The sequence below is a fragment of the Somniosus microcephalus genome, chromosome 8, assembly GCF_052327205.1.
Source record: "Somniosus microcephalus isolate GS21.2 chromosome 8, FLI_Smic_1.0, whole genome shotgun sequence".
In the NCBI taxonomy this organism is placed as follows: domain Eukaryota; kingdom Metazoa; phylum Chordata; class Chondrichthyes; order Squaliformes; family Somniosidae; genus Somniosus; species Somniosus microcephalus.
Window position 1 is genome coordinate 226,298,784 of NC_140994.1, and position 17,785 is coordinate 226,316,568.

Here is a 17,785-nt window from a genome sequence, read left to right on the forward strand (position 1 = left end):
CAGGTAGCGCTGTTTAATAAAACCAGCAGGTAGCGCAGTTTATTAAAACCAGCAGTTAGCGCAGTTTAATAATACCAGCAAGCAGGGCGGTTTAATAAAACCAGCGGGTAGTGCTGTTTAATACAACCAGCAGGCAGCGCAGTTCAATACAACCAGCAGGCAGCGCAGTTTAATAAAACCAGCAGGCAGCGCAGTTTAATAAAACCAGCAGCTAGCGCTGCTTAATACAACCAGCAGGCAGTGCTGTTTAATACATTCAGCAGGTAGCGCTGTTTAATAAAACCAGCAGGTAGTGCTGTTTAATAAAACCAGCAGGCAGCGCTGTTTAATAAAACCAGCAGACAGTGTTGTTTAATAAAACCAGCAAGAAGCACTGTTTAATACAACCAGCAGGGAGCGCAGTTTAATAAAACCAGCAGGCTGCGCTGTTTAATAAAACCAGCAGGTAGTGCTGTTTAATAAAACCAGCAGGCTGCGCTGTTTAATAAAACCAGCAGGCGGCGTTGTTTAATAAAACCAGCAGGCTGCGCTGTTTAATAAAACCAGCAGGTAGTGCTGTTTAATTTAACCAGCAGGTAGCGCTGTTTAATAAAACCAGCAAGAAGCGCCGTTTAATACAACCAGCAGGCAGCGCAGTTTAATAAAACCAGCAGGTAGCGCTGTTTAATAAAACCAGCAGGCAGCGCTGTTTAATAAAACCAGCAGGTAGTGCTGCTTAATAAAACCAGCAGGCAGCATTTGTTAATAAAATCATCAGGCAGCATTGGTTAATAAAACCAGCAGGCAGTGCTGTTTAATAAAACCAGCAGACAGTGTTGTTTAATAAAACCAGCAGGTAGCGCTGTTTAATAAAACCAGCAGGCAGCGCAGTTTAATAAAACCAGCAGGCAGTGCTGTTTAATAAAGGCAGCAGGCAGCGCTGTTTAAGAAAACCAGCAGGTACTGCTGTTTAATAAAACCAGCAGGTAGTGCTGTTTAATAAAACCATTAGGCAGCATTGGTTAATAATACCAGCAGGCAGCGCTATTTTATAAAACCAGCAGGTAGTGCTGTTTAATAAAACTAGCAGGCTGCGCTGTTTAATAAAACCAGCAGGCTGCGCTGTTTAATAAAACCAGCAGGCTGCGCTGTTGAAATAAAACAGCAGGCAGCGCTGTTTAATAAAACCAGCAGGTAGCGCTGTTTAATAATACCAGCAAGCAGCGCAGTTGAATAAAACCAGCAGGTAGCGCAGTTTAATAATACCAGCAAGCAGCGCAGTTTAATAAAACCAGCAGGCAGCGCTGTTTAATACAACCAGCAGGCAGCGCAGTTTAATACAACCAGCAGGCAGCGCAGTTTAATAAAACCAGCAGCTAGCGCTGTTTAATAAAACCAGCAGCTAGCGCTGTTTAATACCACCAGCAGGCAGTGCTGTTTAATACATTCAGCAGGTAGCGCTGTTTAATAAAACCAGCAGGTAGTGCTGTTTAATAAAACCAGCAGGCAGCGCTGTTTAATAAAACCAGCAGACAGTGTTGTTTAATAAAACCAGCAAGAAGCACTGTTTAATACAACCAGCAGGGAGCGCAGTTTAATAAAACCAGCAGGCTGCGCTGTTTAATAAAACCAGCAGGTAGTGCTGTTTAATAAAACCAGCAGGCTGCGCTGTTTAATAAAACCAGCAGGCGGCGTTGTTTAATAAAACCAGCAGGCTGCGCTGTTTAATAAAACCAGCAGGTAGTGCTGTTTAATTTAACCAGCAGGTAGCGCTGTTTAATAAAACCAGCAAGAAGCGCCGTTTAATACAACCAGCAGGCAGCGCAGTTTAATAAAACCAGCAGGTAGCGCTGTTTAATAAAACCAGCAGGCAGCGCTGTTTAATAAAACCAGCAGGTAGTGCTGCTTAATAAAACCAGCAGGCAGCATTTGTTAATAAAATCATCAGGCAGCATTGGTTAATAAAACCAGCAGGCAGTGCTGTTTAATAAAACCAGCAGACAGTGTTGTTTAATAAAACCAGCAGGTAGCGCTGTTTAATAAAACCAGCAGGCAGCGCAGTTTAATAAAACCAGCAGGCAGTGCTGTTTAATAAAGGCAGCAGGCAGCGCTGTTTAAGAAAACCAGCAGGTACTGCTGTTTAATAAAACCAGCAGGTAGTGCTGTTTAATAAAACCATTAGGCAGCATTGGTTAATAATACCAGCAGGCAGCGCTATTTTATAAAACCAGCAGGTAGTGCTGTTTAATAAAACTAGCAGGCTGCGCTGTTTAATAAAACCAGCAGGCTGCGCTGTTTAATAAAACCAGCAGGCTGCGCTGTTGAAATAAAACAGCAGGCAGCGCTGTTTAATAAAACCAGCAGGTAGCGCTGTTTAATAATACCAGCAAGCAGCGCAGTTGAATAAAACCAGCAGGTAGCGCAGTTTAATAATACCAGCAAGCAGCGCAGTTTAATAAAACCAGCAGGCAGCGCTGTTTAATACAACCAGCAGGCAGCGCAGTTTAATACAACCAGCAGGCAGCGCAGTTTAATAAAACCAGCAGCTAGCGCTGTTTAATAAAACCAGCAGCTAGCGCTGTTTAATACCACCAGCAGGCAGTGCTGTTTAATACATTCAGCAGGTAGGGCTGTTTAATAAAACCAGCAGGTAGTGCTGTTTAATAAAACCAGCAGGCAGCGCTGTTTAATAAAACCAGCAGACAGTGTTGTTTAATAAAACCATCAGGCAGCGCTGTTTAATAAAACCAGCAGGCAGTGCTGTTTAATAAAACCAGCAGCCAGTGCTGTTTAATAAAACCAGCAAGAAGCGCTGTTTAATACAACCAGCAGGGAGCGCAGTTTAATAAAACCAGCAGGCTGCGCTGTTTAATAAAACCAGCAGGCAGCGCTGCTTAATAAAACCAGCAGGTAATGCTGTTTAATAAAACCAGCAGGCAGCGCTGTTTAATAAAACCAGCAGGCGGCACTGTTTAATAAAACCAGCAGGCTGCGCTGTTTAATAAAACCAGCAGGTAGTGCTGTTTAATATAACCAGCAGGTAGCGCTGTTTTATAAAACCAGCAAGAAGCGCTGTTTAATACAACCAGCAGGCAGCGCAGTTTAATAAAACCAGCAGGTAGCGCTGTTTAATAAAACCAGCAGGCAGCGCTGTTTAATAAAACCAGCAGGTAGTGCTGCTTAATAAAAGCAGCAGGCAGCATTGGTTAATAAAACCATCAGGCAGCATTGGTTAATAAAACCAGCAGGCAGTGCTGTTTAATAAAACCAGCAGACAGTGTTGTTTAATAAAACCAGCAGGTAGCGCTGTTTAATAAAACCAGCAGGCAGCGCAGTTTAATAAAACCAGCAGGCAGCGCTGTTTAATAAAGGCAGCAGGCAGCGCTGTTTAATAAAACCAGCAGGTACTGCTGTTTAATAAAACCAGCAGGTAGTGCTGTTTAATAAAACCATTAGGCAGCATTGGTTAATAAAACCAGCAGGTAGTGCTGTTTAATAAAACTATCAAGCAACGCTGTTTAATAAAACCATCAGGTAGTGCTGTTAATACAACCAGCAGGCTGCGCTGTTTAATAAAACCAGCAGGCAGCACAGTTTAATAAAACCAGCAGGTAGCGATGTTTAATAAAACCAGCAGGTAGTGCTGTATAATAAAACAAGCAGGTAGTGCTGTTTAATAAAACTATCAAGCAACGCTGTTTAATAAAACCAGCAGGCAGCGCTGTTTAATAAAGGCAGCAGGCAGCGCTGTTTAATAAAACCAGCAGGCAGCGCTGTTTAATAAAACCAGCAGGCAGTGCTGTTTAATAAAACCAGCAGGCAGCGCTGTTTAATAAAACCAGCAGGCAGTGCTGTTTAATAAAACCAGCAGGCAGCGCTGTTTAATAAAACCAGCAGGTAGTGAGTTTAGTAAAACCAGCAGGCAGCGCTGTTTAATAAAACCAGCAGGCAGTGCTGTTTAATAAAACCAGCAGGTAGCGCTGTTTAATCAAACCAGCAGGCTGCGCTGTTTAATAAAACCAGCAGGCAGTGCTGTTTAATAAAACCAGCAGGTAGCGCTGTTTAATCAAACCAGCAGGCTGCGCTGTTTAATAAAACCAGCAGGCAGCGCTGTTTAATAATACCAGCAGGTAATGCTGTTTAATAAAACCAGCAGGCAGCGCTGTTTAACAAAACCAGCAGGTAGTGCTGTTTAATAAAACCAGCAGGTAGCGCTGTTTAATAAAACCAGCAGGCTGCATTGGTTAATAAAACCAGCAGGTAGCGCTGTTTAATAAAACCAGCAGGCAGTGCTGTTTAATAAAACCAGCAGGTAGCGATGTTTAATAAAACCAGCAGGTAGTGCTGTATAATAAAACCAGCAGGTAGTGCTGTTTAATAAAACCATCAGGCAGAATTGGTTAATAAAACCAGGAGGTAGTGCTGTTTAATACAATCAGCAGGTAGCGCTGTTTAATAAAACCAGCAGGTAGTGCTGTTTAATACAACCAGCAGGTAGCGCTGTTTAATGAAACCATCAGGCAGCATTGGTTAATAAAACCAGCAGGCAGCTCTGTCTAATAAAGGCAGCAGGCAGCGCTGTTTAATAAAACCAGCAGACAGTGTTGTTTAATAAAACCAGCAGGTAGCGCTGTTTAATAAAACCAGCAGGCAGCGCAGTTTAATAAAAACAGCAGGCAGTGCTGTTTAATAAAACCAGCAGGTAGCGCAGTTTAATAAAACCAGCAGGTAGCGCAGTTTAATAATACCAGCAAGCAGCGCAGTTTAATAAAACCAGCAGGTAGCACTGATTAATAAAACCAGCAGGCAGCGCTGTTTAGTACAACCAGCAGGCTGCGCTGTTTAATACAACCAGCAGGCAGCATTGTTTAATAAAACCAGCAGGCAGCGCAGTTTAATACAACCAGCTGGCAGCGCAGTTTAATAAAATCAGCAGGCAGCGCTGTTTAATAAAACCAGCAGGTAGCGCTGTTTAATAAAACCAGCAGACAGTGTTGTTTAATAAAACCAGCAGGTAGCGCTGTTTAATAAAACCAGCAGGCAGCGCAGTTTAATAAAATCAGCAGGCAGCGCTGTTTAATAAAACCAGCAGGCAGCGCTGTTTAATAAAACCAGCAGGTAGCGCAGTTTAATAAAACCAGCAGGTAGCGCAGTTTAATAATACCAGCAAGCAGCGCAGTTTAATAAAACCAGCAGGCAGCGTTGTTTAATAAAACCAGCAGGCAGCGCAGTTTAATACAACCAGCTGGCAGCGCAGTTTAATAAAATCAGCAGGTAGCGCTGTTTAATAAAACCAGCAGGTAGCACTGTTTAATACAACCAGCAGGCAGCGCTGTTTAATAAAACCAGCAGACAGTGTTGTTTAATAAAACCAGCAGGTAGCGCTGTTTAATAAAACCAGCAGGCAGCGCAGTTTAATACAACCAGCAGACTGCGCAGTTTAATAAAGGCAGCAGGCAGCGCTGTTTAATAAAACCAGCAGGTAGCGCAGTTTAATAAAACCAGCAGGTAGCGCAGTTTAATAATACCAGCAAGCAGCGCATTTTAACAAAAACCAGCAGGTAGCACGGTTTAATAAAACCAGCAGGCAGCGCTGTTTAATACAACCAGCAGGCTGCGCTGTTTAATACAACCAGCAGGCAGCGCTGTTTAATAAAACCAGCAGGCAGTGCAGTTTAATACAACCAGCAGGTAGCGCAGTTTAATAAAATCAGCAGGTAGCGCTGTTTAATAAAACCAGCAGGTAGCGCTGTTTAATACAACCAGCAGGCAGCGCTGTTTAATAAAACCAGCAGACAGTGTTGTTTAATAAAACCAGCAGGTAGCGCTGTTTAATAAAACCAGCAGGTAGCGCTGTATAATAAAACCAGCAGGCAGCGCTGTTTAATAAAACCAGCAGGCAGTGCTGCTTAATAAAACCAGCAGGCAGTGCTGCTTAATAAAACCAGCAGGCAGCATTGGTTAATAAAACCATCAGGCAGCATTGGTTAATAAAACCATCAGGCAGCACTGTTTAATAAAGGCAGCAGGCAGCGCTGTTTAATAAAACCAGCAGTTAGCGCTGTTTAATAAAACCAGCAGGCAGGACTGTTTAATAAAACCAGCAGGCAGCGCTGTTTAATAAAACCAGCAGGCAGTGCTGTTTAATAAAACCAGCAGGCAGCGCTGTTTAATAAAACCAGCAGGCAGCGCTGTTTAATAAAACCAGCAGGTAGTGCTGTTCAATAAAACCAGCAGGCAGTGCTGTTTAATAAAACCAGCAGGTAGCGCTGTTTAATCAAACCAGCGGGCTGCGCTGTTTAATAAAACCAGCAGGCAGCGCTGTTTAATAAAACCAGCAGGTAATGCTGTTTAATAAAACCAGCAGGCAGCGCTGTTTAATAAAACCAGCAGGTAATGCTGTTTAATAAAACCAGCAGGCAGCGCTGTTGAATAAAACCAGCAGGTAGTGAGTTTAATAAAACCAGCAGGCAGCGCTGTTTAATAAAACCAGCAGGCAGCGCTGTTTAATAAAACCAGCAGTTAGCGCTGTTTAATCAAACCAGCAGGCTGCGCTGTTTAATAAAACCAGCAGGTAGCGCTGTTTAATAAAACCAGCAGGTAATTCTGTTTAATAAAACCAGCAGGCAGCGCTGTTTAATAAAACCAGCAGGTAGTGCTGTTTAATAAAACCAGCAGGTAGCGCTGTTTAATAAAACCAGCAGGCTGCATTGGTTAATAAAACCAGCAGGTAGCGCTGTTTAATAAAACCAGCAGGCAGTGCTGTTTTATAAAACCAGCAGGTAGCGTTGTTTAATAAAACCAGCAGGTAGCGCTGTTTAACAGAACCATTAGGCAGCATTGGTTAATAAAACCAGCAGGTAGTGCTGTTTAATAAAACTAGCAGGCTGCGCTGTTTAATAAAACCATCAGGCAGCAGTGGTTAATAAAACCAGCTGGTAGCGTTGTTTAATAAAACCAGCAGGCTGCGCTGTTTAATAAAACCAGCAGACTGCGCTGTTTAATAAAACCAGCAGACTGCGCTGTCTATTACAACCAGCAGGCAGCATTGGTTAATAAATCCAGCAGGTAGCATTGGTTAATAAAACCAGCAGGTAGCATTGGTTAATAAAACCAGCAGGTAGCATTGGTTAATAAAACCAGCACGCTGCGCTGGTTAAGGTTGAGCTGTGTCCACTGGGCACCTGGCAGGGGCCCTTGGGCACAGGCTCCATAAGTTCATGCGTTAATGCTCCCCTGCTTACTGGTGACTTGCAGGCTTTCCTTGCTCTTGTGTTTTATGCTTTCAAACTGCTGGAACAAAACATTTTATTTAGAATTCTTCCTTCAGTGTTGTCATGAAGTTCCTCTCCACAGTTTCAAAGCGATTATGTGCATGATAACCAGAGCCATGTCCTAAAGCTTAGTGCCAATCCCAAAGTCAGGGACACCTTTGAATATATTCAATGGGGGCGTCTTGTCTCGAATACTGGGTTTTATATTTTTAGCAGAAACTTTGAAATACTTTCCCTGCACTATACCTTAGGCCGGGTTACATTGAGACATTTGACTTTTTACTACCGGCGCTGTTAGTTTATGTAATGTAAATATCAGAATATTAAAAAGGTGCAATACTCCAGAGGGAAACTAGTTTACAAAGAATAGTATGAATTTACTTTGAACCAAAAAAATGTGCTTTTGTTGCCTTACCTGGTCGTTTGCTCAATCACTTTGATTTCTTTGTTTGTTGATATTTCCATGGGCGAAGATTCGAATGTTTTTGACGGCTGCTGTTGTGCGAGGTTGAATCGAACAGAAACGTTTTCAGAAGCTGAGCAAAGATCCGTTTTACTGTTTTCTGATATTACAGAGGAATCCTCAAGAAACACATCATCTGCCCGGCAAGACAGGGAGGAAAGGGAATATGTCCGATCTCTTGACCTCCTGAGTGGCAACGGCATCCTGGAATGTGGAGATGGGGATCTAGGAGAAGGAGGTTCTGCACCAAAGGAACCTGTACGTGCCTTGGTCATGTTGGAACCTCTCTCAAACACACTGACAGCTGGAACCTGATTGGTTCCTAACTTAATAATGTCTTCCCTCTTCAATTTCATCCAGTTTTGTTTGGGAAAAGGCAATCCTGGTGGGTGTGGGGGTCCTCTTTTCAATGTCAGTGCTGCGTTATTCCAGTCAGTTTGAGTTCCACTGGCTCTTCCTTGAAATCCCAAAGTACCAGTTTCAGATACTGGTTCACCATCGGTCACTGAGTGGTGGAGCTGGTCAGAACTTCTGCTCAGTAGTGGGGGACTCCTGACTACAGATGACTCCAACTCATCCAAGGACTTTCCTCTTTGTCTCCCAAATCTGCTTTTGTTGGGTGCCATGTTATCACATTTGGTTTCATGACATTTTGAATAAGAAATCGGTTCAGTTACAGAATTGATTTTAGGAGTAATGGGCCTGAAAAAGAACATTTCAAATTGACATGATTTGGATTGTGAATGTAGAATTGGGGCACACAAATCACAAAATTAACAAGTTTTAAGCAAAACTGAAATTAGAAGAATTTCCCACCCCCACTCCCTACATAGGGTAGTGGGTAAGTGGCATAAAACTCCAGCTAAAGTAGTTAATGCTGTGTCCTTTAACATCTCCAAAAAGAGCTGGAAGAATAACTGGCTATGAGTCAAATTGTGATATATAAAAATAATTACAGGTAAAGAGGATTAAATACTACATGGAACATGATGATCCAATTTAAATGACCCACATCATGTTTCTAACAGGGATGTGTTCAGACAATGGAGAGTTCACAGCGTCCTCTGGTGGTGAATGAGTGAATTTCACCAGATCGCTGTAATTATCTTCTAATCTTGTGTTCCTTTACTGCAGCGAAGGAAGACCATTTGGCACATCTTAGATTTTCCAACCAGAAAGACTACAATTCCCCCACTGCAGCAACCAATTGTTTCTCAAATAACTCCGGGTCCCCCCTCCTCCACGACTCTATCCAGGAGACCATTCCGTGTGTTGATCACTTCCTGCTACAAGTCTCCAATTTACCTTTTAGTGGTTTGAACCGGTGTTCTCTTATCCTACCCTCACAGTTTAATTTTAAGTAATATTAAGGACTGACCTTTTCCATTCACTTAACTATTCTTGTATACCTCAACAAAATCAGTCTTTCTCCATAACTCAAACCTCTGACATTAGGGATCAACCTCTTGGCTCTTCTCTCCACTGCCTCAAACACTTGAACATTTCCCTAATTTTTCAGCAACCAGAACTGGACACAGAACTCAAAGAGCAGTCCGACCACAGCACGGTACAGTTTGATTATAATCTCCTCAGACTTGTATTTATGGATCATCAAAATCAGTTTTGATAAATTTCCAAGGGGGATAAATTCGGTTACTTTGCGCCAACGGGACACAAAGCAGCTAGCGCCCGGGCGTGGCGATGTTAGTGCCACTCGCGAAATTGAGCAGTCGTTTTGCGGCGGCGCTAAACACTACCGCCATGATCTCCTGCGCCCGCAGATCGTGATGTCAGTCGAGCGTGCAATGCCCCGGTAATGCCCCGGACCGGATATTGAGTCGCTCCCCCTGCCTTAGCGCCTGCCGCTGGAACGACAGGTAGAGGGGAACGTTTTCAAGTCGGGAAGGGACTGGAGGAGCGCTATTTAAAGGCGGGCGCTTCCTGCCTTTTCCTGTTGGCAAAATGTTTGGTTTTAACGCTGTCCTAAGGAGTTTTGGCCCTCAGCACCACTTCTGAGGTTCCTAAGCGCCGAGCTCATTCCCTGGGCCTATCCATTAGTGCTTCCAACACAATTGCTTTTGAGGTCTCTCCAGGCCGAGATTCAAGGCTGCAATGAGAAGGGAGTGGCTGGGCAGCAAGGTGGCCCCTCCCCTTTAAGAACTGGACGGCGCCCGTCTGTCTGGCTTCCACGGTAACTGACATCGCCTGAGCTTCGGTAGCGTTCTGAGGTAGCGCCTCGCTCCTCGACGTTTGCGCCTTAAGAGAGGTGTGTAGCGCCTGATTTAGCGCTCCAATCACCTCCAGGGGCGATAGAGGTGAATTTTGCAGTCAGAGGTGATAATTTGCAGCGCCCGGCCAATATTAGTGCCCCAAAATGGGCGATACCCAATTTTTCCCCCAAAATGTTTATCAGGTGTTGAATTGGCAAAAACAAATTTCCTCCTGAATTTCAGGTAAAACCCACCCCCCACCCCACCACCCCCCAAAAAAATTCCCATTGTTTTCTTACCAAAAGTCTGGAGATGCATGAAGAAGTCAGGTCCCCCTTCAGAAAGAATCTATAGCTGCCCCCAATGTCCCCCTTTGTAATGGCCCAAGTTTTAGCAGTAGTCTGCGGAATGGCTGTGGATTTTTGGGCCTGTATCCCTACACAGAAGAAACCATTGAATCACGCAGATGTCATTGTACGGTCTCTGTCTGTAGTCACTGCCTTAATAGGTTATAATCTTTTGGGAATATTTAGTATTGATATTTTCATCCTGTATCCATCGTACAATAAGAACGATGGCTGGTTATCCAAACGGTCCATGTATACAAAGAGCTTTTATGTTGTTTGAATTGTATTCTATTTCCAAACTAATAAGTGATGTAGAGATACTGGGCTAAAAATTCAGTTTGGGGTGCCAAGCTCGCCTGGGCGCCGGAATTACCGCTGCGTGCGGAGCCACTTGCGCCATCCGGATATTCAGTTTCTGCGCCCCAAATGGAAGCGGGCCGCTAAACGAGGCTTCCCGCGCCCCGCTTGGGGCGCTGAAACTGAATATCGGCGCGCTAAGGGCCGCAGCGCCACACGCTGCGGCACGGCACGCTGCGGTACTGCAGGCCTTCCTCCCAGTGTTGAGGGGGAGGTGCCTGCAACAGCGCGATCCCCGCTCGCGAGTGCCGGCAAATGAGCCCGGCACCAAGGAGGAGTGCCGGGCTCTCGGGAAACAGCCGGCAATGCCGCCGGGGGGGGGGTGGTGTAGGAGGCCGGGGACGGAGGTGCGGGCAGGCGGGCGCCGAAAAAGCGGCCGGCCGCACCTCCACCTTAACTAGCGCCACTACCGCCACAGGTAGGCCCCTGTGTACCGGTCGCTATTTGCGGCCGGCGCTGAGGAGGCGGGCGCGACCAAATATGGCCATCGGGGCGATAGCGGGGCGCTGCGCACACCGATGACGTCATCGGTGGTGGCGCAGCGCTACAGGCTAACGCCGCCATTAGCGCCCCGCTAAATATCGCGGTAGGTGTGGCCAGTGGCGCAAAAGCCACTGAGTGCCCTCTTTGGGCGCAAACTGGTGGCGCAGCCCACTGAATTTCTAGGCCTCTATCTTCAATTAAAGAGTGTTTGACAAGCTGTTTTCCATCAGCACATGACGTGATGATGTAAAAGCACATCAAGACAACTTATCATGTCGCTGATCATAACGTACCTATGCATTGGCTCTTCAACTCCTTGCTCTCCCCAACACCGGGATAGAATTTCCACTTCCTCCCCACTGATTTTATTGTTGGATCTCGAACAGGCGGAAGTGGAAAGCAACTTGGGGATGATCACCATTGCATGTGCGTCTGCCCACTGCTTTCTGCAGGCTGGTTCCATCAGCAGAAACTGTGCCCACCCATGAGACATACAAATGAGGCAAACAAGGCCTCCTGCAATAGTTCCTGCTATGTGCATTGCAACAGTGGACACAGGAACCACCTATTAGGTCTTAGAGGTCACTGTGGGGGAGGAGGGCAGCGGAACTGAACTGGAAGAGGGGCCTGTGTAAGTTCTCTCAGAGTGCTGCCATGCACAGGCGCCAGGAAGAACATTTGCATTTTAAAAATGTGAAAAGCTTTTTTTGCATCAGCAATGCTCTGGCTGCCTTCTCCTTGCCGCTATGGCAGGGTCTGGGGGGTGGGGGGTACCTGTTCCATCCCAAGACAGGCACAAATCCCTGGCGGAGGCCACAGAGCTGCCTCCCACATGGCAATCATCCTGAGGCTGGAAATACGGCCAGGTTCAGGAGGGCATCCCCGGGGCGGGGAGAAGTGCCCACTCATCTGAGTTCTGCCGGTGCAACTTTGGAGCTTAAAGCCCAGGACATCGTCTCTTTAAAGGTAATGGGGGAAAAATTCAGTATCACCCTGTTTGGGGCGCCATTATCGGCCGTGCGCAAAGTTTAGTGCCTGGTGCTAATTATCGCCTCTGACGGCAAACTTGGCTTTTTTCGCCCCTGGAGGTGATTGGAGCGCTAAATCAGGAGCTTCACACCAGTCTTAAGGCGCAAAGGCCGAGGAGCGAGGCGCTACCTCAGAGCGCTGGCGAAGCAAGGAAGTGCAAATCAAAATGAACCTGCAAAGTGCTGCTCAGTACCCAAATCTCCTTCACACAGTGTTGAATCTCTCCAGAAGTCTCTCTCTCTCTCAGAATGCGTGGTGCAAAAATGTCACCAACAAAAAAAAGGCAGGAAGCGGTCACCTTTAAATAGCGCTCCCCCAGTCCCTTTCTGACTGTAAAATGCGCCCCTCAACCTGTCCTTGCTAGCGGCAGGCGGTAAGGCAGGGGCGCCACTCAATATCCAGTCTGGGGTGCTACCGGGGCATTGCGCACTCGGCTGACATCACGATCTGCCGGCGCAGGAGATCGTGGCGGTAGTGTTTAGCGCCGCTGCAAAATGTCTAGTTAATTTCGCGAGCGGCGCAAACATCGCCGCGCCCGGGCGTTAGTTGCTTTGCGCCCCATTAGCGCCCTCTTAAGGCGCTAACGGAAGGCGCAAACCAACTTAATTTTCCCCCAAGGTGTTGCCACTCACCTGGAAGAGTTGCTGCCGTTATCCATTTGCCGCGATGATTCTGAGCCCAGACCAAGGGCTGAATCCGTCTGCAACAGAAAAAGACTGTTTAAAAACACCTGGCGTACTCTCTGATTTGTTTGATTTCAATTCAATGCATTTTAAAAGACATATGTTAAACTTGTATAGGACCCTGGTCAGACCGCACTTAGAGTAATGTGCACAGTTCTAGTCTCCATACTATAAAAAGGACATAGAAGCCCTGGAGAAAGTGCAAAAACGATTTACAAGGATGGTACCAGAACTGAGAGATTACTGCTATCGAGAAAGCTTGAACAAGTTGGGGCTTTTTTCTTTAGAAAAGAGAAGACTTAGAGGAGACCTGATAGAAGTCTTTAAAATTATGAATGGATTGGACAGGGTAGATGTGGAGAGAATGTTTCCACTTGTGGGAGAATCCAAAACTAAGGGCCATAAATACAAGATAGTTACTAGTAAATCCAATAGGGAAATAAGGAGAAATTTCTTTTCTCAGAGAGTGGTTAGAATGTGGAACTCGCTACCACAGGAAGTGGTTGAGGCAAATAGCTTAGATGCTTTCAAAAGGAAACTAGGCGAGTACATGAGAGAAAAGGGAATAGAAAGATATGCTGAAAGGAAGAAGAGGTAGATGGAATGGGAGGAGACTCGTGTGAAGTATAAACACCAGTACAGACTAGTTGAGCCGAGAGGCCAGTTTCTGTGCTGTATATTCTATCTAATGCTGTTGCCATGGTTGTACGCAAAAGGATTGTAACAGCACCTGCAATCCTTAACAAACCATGCAACCATCATATGTGCTACTAATTCTTTCTAAGCTCAGATTTTATGGTGGTTAAAAAATGAAAATGCAAAGCTAGTTTTGCAACAGAGACAGCAGTAGTTTCTCCTGAGGTTAACCTGGTGACAGAAGCTTTTGGACCTAGAGATTCCTGATTGTTTTAGTTACAGAACATCCCCAAAATCTCAATTTCTATATTCAAATCATTTTACATTCCTCAGCCATTGTTGCAAAAAAGCTCGCACTGTTTTCACAAGCCCTATCCTCTGCTTCTGACTCTCATGCCTATTCACATCATAAGGCCCAGAATCACAGGTGCCAGCCCACTTCAAACCAGAATGACTCAACCCCAGCTAACTTACTTTGGAAACATACCTGTGGAGGCAACGGCGATGACGTCGATCTCACACGCCCACCGAAGTGAACAGATTGCAGTTGGTCTAGCAAACTATCAGTGGAGGCAAACTTTCCAGAAATACTAACATTATCTGATGGCTTTCGAAAGTGTTGAATCTCAAACGGCTGGCTTACTAGGCACGTGGGAGATATGTTACTGCAGCGGGGAGGGATTGCCGCGGAATTATCCAAGGGCTCCCACAATATCTCTGCAGACTTGTGTCGAGATATGTTCTGTCCAGTGGCAGGGCTGAAGCTGGAACATGGATTGCAACTCCACTCCGAAAACCTCCTGTGCCGTATAGACCATGCCATTTGCCTTTGATCACAAATGAGTTCTGTGCTACAGGGTCGCTGGCTTTTCTTGCGGTCCATGTATTGAACCAAAGCCTCGTGCTGAATCTGCTTTAACCCCAACTGCGGCGCATTTGCTGGCAAGGAAGCCGTTTCAAACAGTTGTCGCCTTGAAGCCACAAAATTCCTCTCGCCGTGCGTGCTCGGGAAGTTGAAGGTCTTTTCCTGCTCCCACGAGGGAGTGCATTTCCTTGGACTACTCAGCACACCCAATTGATTTAACTTTTCAGGCTCTGAACAATACATTTTTTTCTCCTGCAGTGTCAGTCTTTTCCTGCTGCCTATCCGGCTGGCCTGGTGTTGGGCAGTCAGAGATTTGGCTCGTAAGTCCTCATGTAATACATGTGATGGCGGGGACGTGGTTGTTGAATCATCAGGGCTGTGGCTCGGGTCGGACAAAGAAACTGTTCGAAAATGCGTAATGCTTGGCCTCTCGGCGGGCTTCTGCTTAGCTCGGTTTGGCCAACTAAGCTGGAGGTCTCTGCGTTTAAAAGAGGTCTCCCTCAGGACCTTACTCTGTGCATGCTTTACTTGGTTTCTATAAGCAGTTTTAGAAGAATCAATCGATGAGCCTGTGGTGTCTGGGGATTCTTTATTCAATTGGTTGAGTTCAATAGATTCATCTACGAGCTGAGAAGAACTATTGTACTTTCGAAGCTGTGTCATTTTGTTCTGGAACCCCCTGCGTAGGCCCCATGTTCCTTCTCTCTGTCTCTGCACCTCCTTTGGCCTCTCAGAGAGGGGACTTTTCTGTTTAGCATTCACTGCTGCATTTTTCGCAGCATTCGTGCTTTCGAAGGTAAGACGATGCAACATTGGTGTATTTTCAGCAGTGATTACGCTATCAGTAGTTGACTCTCTCGCTGGCCTTGATAAGTGGTTCTCCAGAACATTGTAGTTAGTTCTTGCATCTGAACGTGGAATTAATCGATGTCCTACACTGTCTATGCTATTTCTCATTTGCCTTTCGCTTATATACTTGCTCTGCTTTGTTACCTGAGCAGGCTCTGGCACTGTAGCATGTGGTTTCGCGTTGTGAGAATTTGCACTGGGTCCGCAGTAGAAGACCTGGCTGCTGCTGGTGTTGTTATGCCCTCTAAATGCAAGTTCTCCACTCATAGGTTGGAAATCCAGACCAGGTGACTGAAGTACTAAATGTCTGCTGTTTGCCTCATTCAAAGATTCTTGCCTATCTTTGCAATCTCTAACTACAAGAAGTTTATAATCTACCTCAGAATTTTGTGGTTCTGTGGTATTCTCCAGGCCCTTGGCCTGGATAGGGCCTGGAAAGCCTTCTGCAGGCCTGGATTCCCTCGTAGATGTATGTGTACACGTGCTGGTGACGTAAAAACATGGTGCTGTTTTCTGGCTGCTTTCGTTAGCACTACTAAGATTTATTACAGGTGGTCGCTCCTGGCGTTGCGGGCTAACAGGAAGTGGTTTATTTCCGTGTGCCAATGGAAGACTGCAGACTTGTTTCTGTGATTCTACACAGTCGAGTGTGACATCAGAACTGCGATGGACAAAGGAAGTGGATGAGTCAGTTGAGTTGTTCTGAGGTGCCTTCTCACCCCTTTTGGAAGTAAAATTATCTGCGCCTTCAAGTGAGCGACTGCGTTTCTCTGGAATAATGCCAGTAACCTTTAAAGTAGGTCTCAACCAGGGAATCTGGGAATATGTTTGCCCAAGATTAGAAGGCTGTCTATCAAGGGGCAGGTTTGTTGTCTCTCTAGATTGATGATTACTTTCAATAGTCATCCCCTGTGTCTTGCTCTCAGTTGATGACCTCTCAGTCACATTCTGCGGATATGGCCCATCATAGCTGTAATAGTTGCCAAGACCATCATGCTGCCTGGTAGCCAGGAAACTATCAGAGCGTGTTGGTGGGAGAGGTGGGTTTGACCAATTACACTTCCCATCATGACCATTGCTATTGTAGTTTTCCATTGATAGGATCACGGGTCTCTCTTCAGTGCCCATAGCACCAGCATCACAGACTACTGATGTAGGCTTTGTGTCAGTGTGTTGCAGTGCCTCTGAATCAGGACCCTGGTAGAAAACCTTCCCTGACTGCCAGGGACTTTCACTGCAGTGAGCTAGAGGCAGGTACTCTGGAGCACTGAAAGGAGTAGAGAACGAGCTGTAACCGGAGTCCCCTTTGCCACGATAGTGGCTGAACTGGTCTATGTAACCAGTGAGCCTGTCAGGAAAGAAACGATGTGTGGAGTAGGCAGTTGTTATCTGATCCAACCTGTCCATGCTTCAACCGTTGTTCCGCGATCTGATCTTCATCTTTTCCAAATAAGGCCGCAAAGAGTAGTCTACTTGCTTTGGGTGAAACAGTTTCTGAAAGCAGATTAATTACAGTTAAAGCACTGACTACTGGAGCAAAGAAAGAACTTGCACAACCTTATCATAATGTTAGGACATCCCAAAGTGCTTCTAATGCTGTTATCATGTAGGCAAATGCAGCAGCCAATTTTGCATACAACAAGGTCCCACCGACAGCAAATGAGACTAATGACCAGTTAATCTGCAGTTAGTAGCATTGGTTGAGGGAAGAATGTTGGCCAGGATAAGAAGGGAGAGGAAGAAAATTTTGGCTTAAAAGGACATCCCCCTGCTTGCCATCGTATATGGGGGATGATATGTGGTGTAGGGAGACCAGACTATTATTTTCTCTCTACAGTCAGTCTCTACAGTCAGTGGTTTGACCAAGTATCTTTCCTTAGCTGAAGGAGCAGATTAGTTGCCTGGGTCAGCACCACTCAGAAACCAACTACTAATTTGAAATAAATGAAGGAAAACAGAAGAAAGAAAAAAATCCACAGATTCTTGTTTTATCGTTTAATTCACTGTGCATTATATTTCATTTCCCCCAATAATTTTACTATTTTCTCCTCCATTCTTTTAGGCCTCTGTTTTGTGTCCCCTTCCCCCCTCCCCCCCCCCCCCACCCTCCAACATAAAGTCAGGAAAAGATCTGGCTCTCACTGCAGGGGGATATAATGGACCTAATTCCACCTGCAATCACTCCAGTCTTAAAATAACAACTATGTGATTAAAAAAAGGGAAAAAAAACTAGACATACTTTGAAATGTCAGTAGCACAGGCTAGAATTTGGGCAACATCCATCAATACATATGAGGGAGAAGGGAATAGAGGGTTACGCTGATAGGCTCGAGTGGAACATAAACGCCGGCATGGACGGGTTGGGCCGAATGGCCTGTTTCTGTGCCGTATATCCTATGCAATACAATTCAATTCAGTCTTTTTGTTCCTCATTCATACAAGATAGTTCAGGATAAAACTAGTCAGAATTATTTACTCTGCGGCTTGTTCAAAGTTAATAAAAATGCCCACAGTTTACCCTGTTGATGAAGCAGAAGGTTTCCTCAAGCTGATATTTAAGTCTTACCAAACTCCTGCCCTCATTAATGGGGAAAAGGAGGAAAACTCAAC

At 45.4% G+C, this 17,785-nt stretch overlaps 1 protein-coding gene across 1 annotated transcript in view; it reads right to left on the minus strand.

Annotated features, from left to right (window-relative positions):
• shroom1 (shroom family member 1) overlaps positions 1–16,665 on the minus strand; it is a 69,670-nt gene extending 53,005 nt beyond the window's left edge. The window contains exons 1-3 of the mRNA XM_085995753.1: positions 13,949–16,665; positions 12,775–12,842; positions 7,669–8,418 (exon numbers count right to left, since the gene is read on the minus strand). Of these exons, the coding sequence (XP_085851879.1) occupies positions 7,669–8,418; positions 12,775–12,842; positions 13,949–16,582 (3,452 nt within the window). The 5' untranslated portion in view covers positions 16,583–16,665. The remainder of the gene's footprint in view (positions 1–7,668; positions 8,419–12,774; positions 12,843–13,948) is intronic.
• Between the last annotated feature and the right edge of the window lie 1,120 nt (positions 16,666–17,785).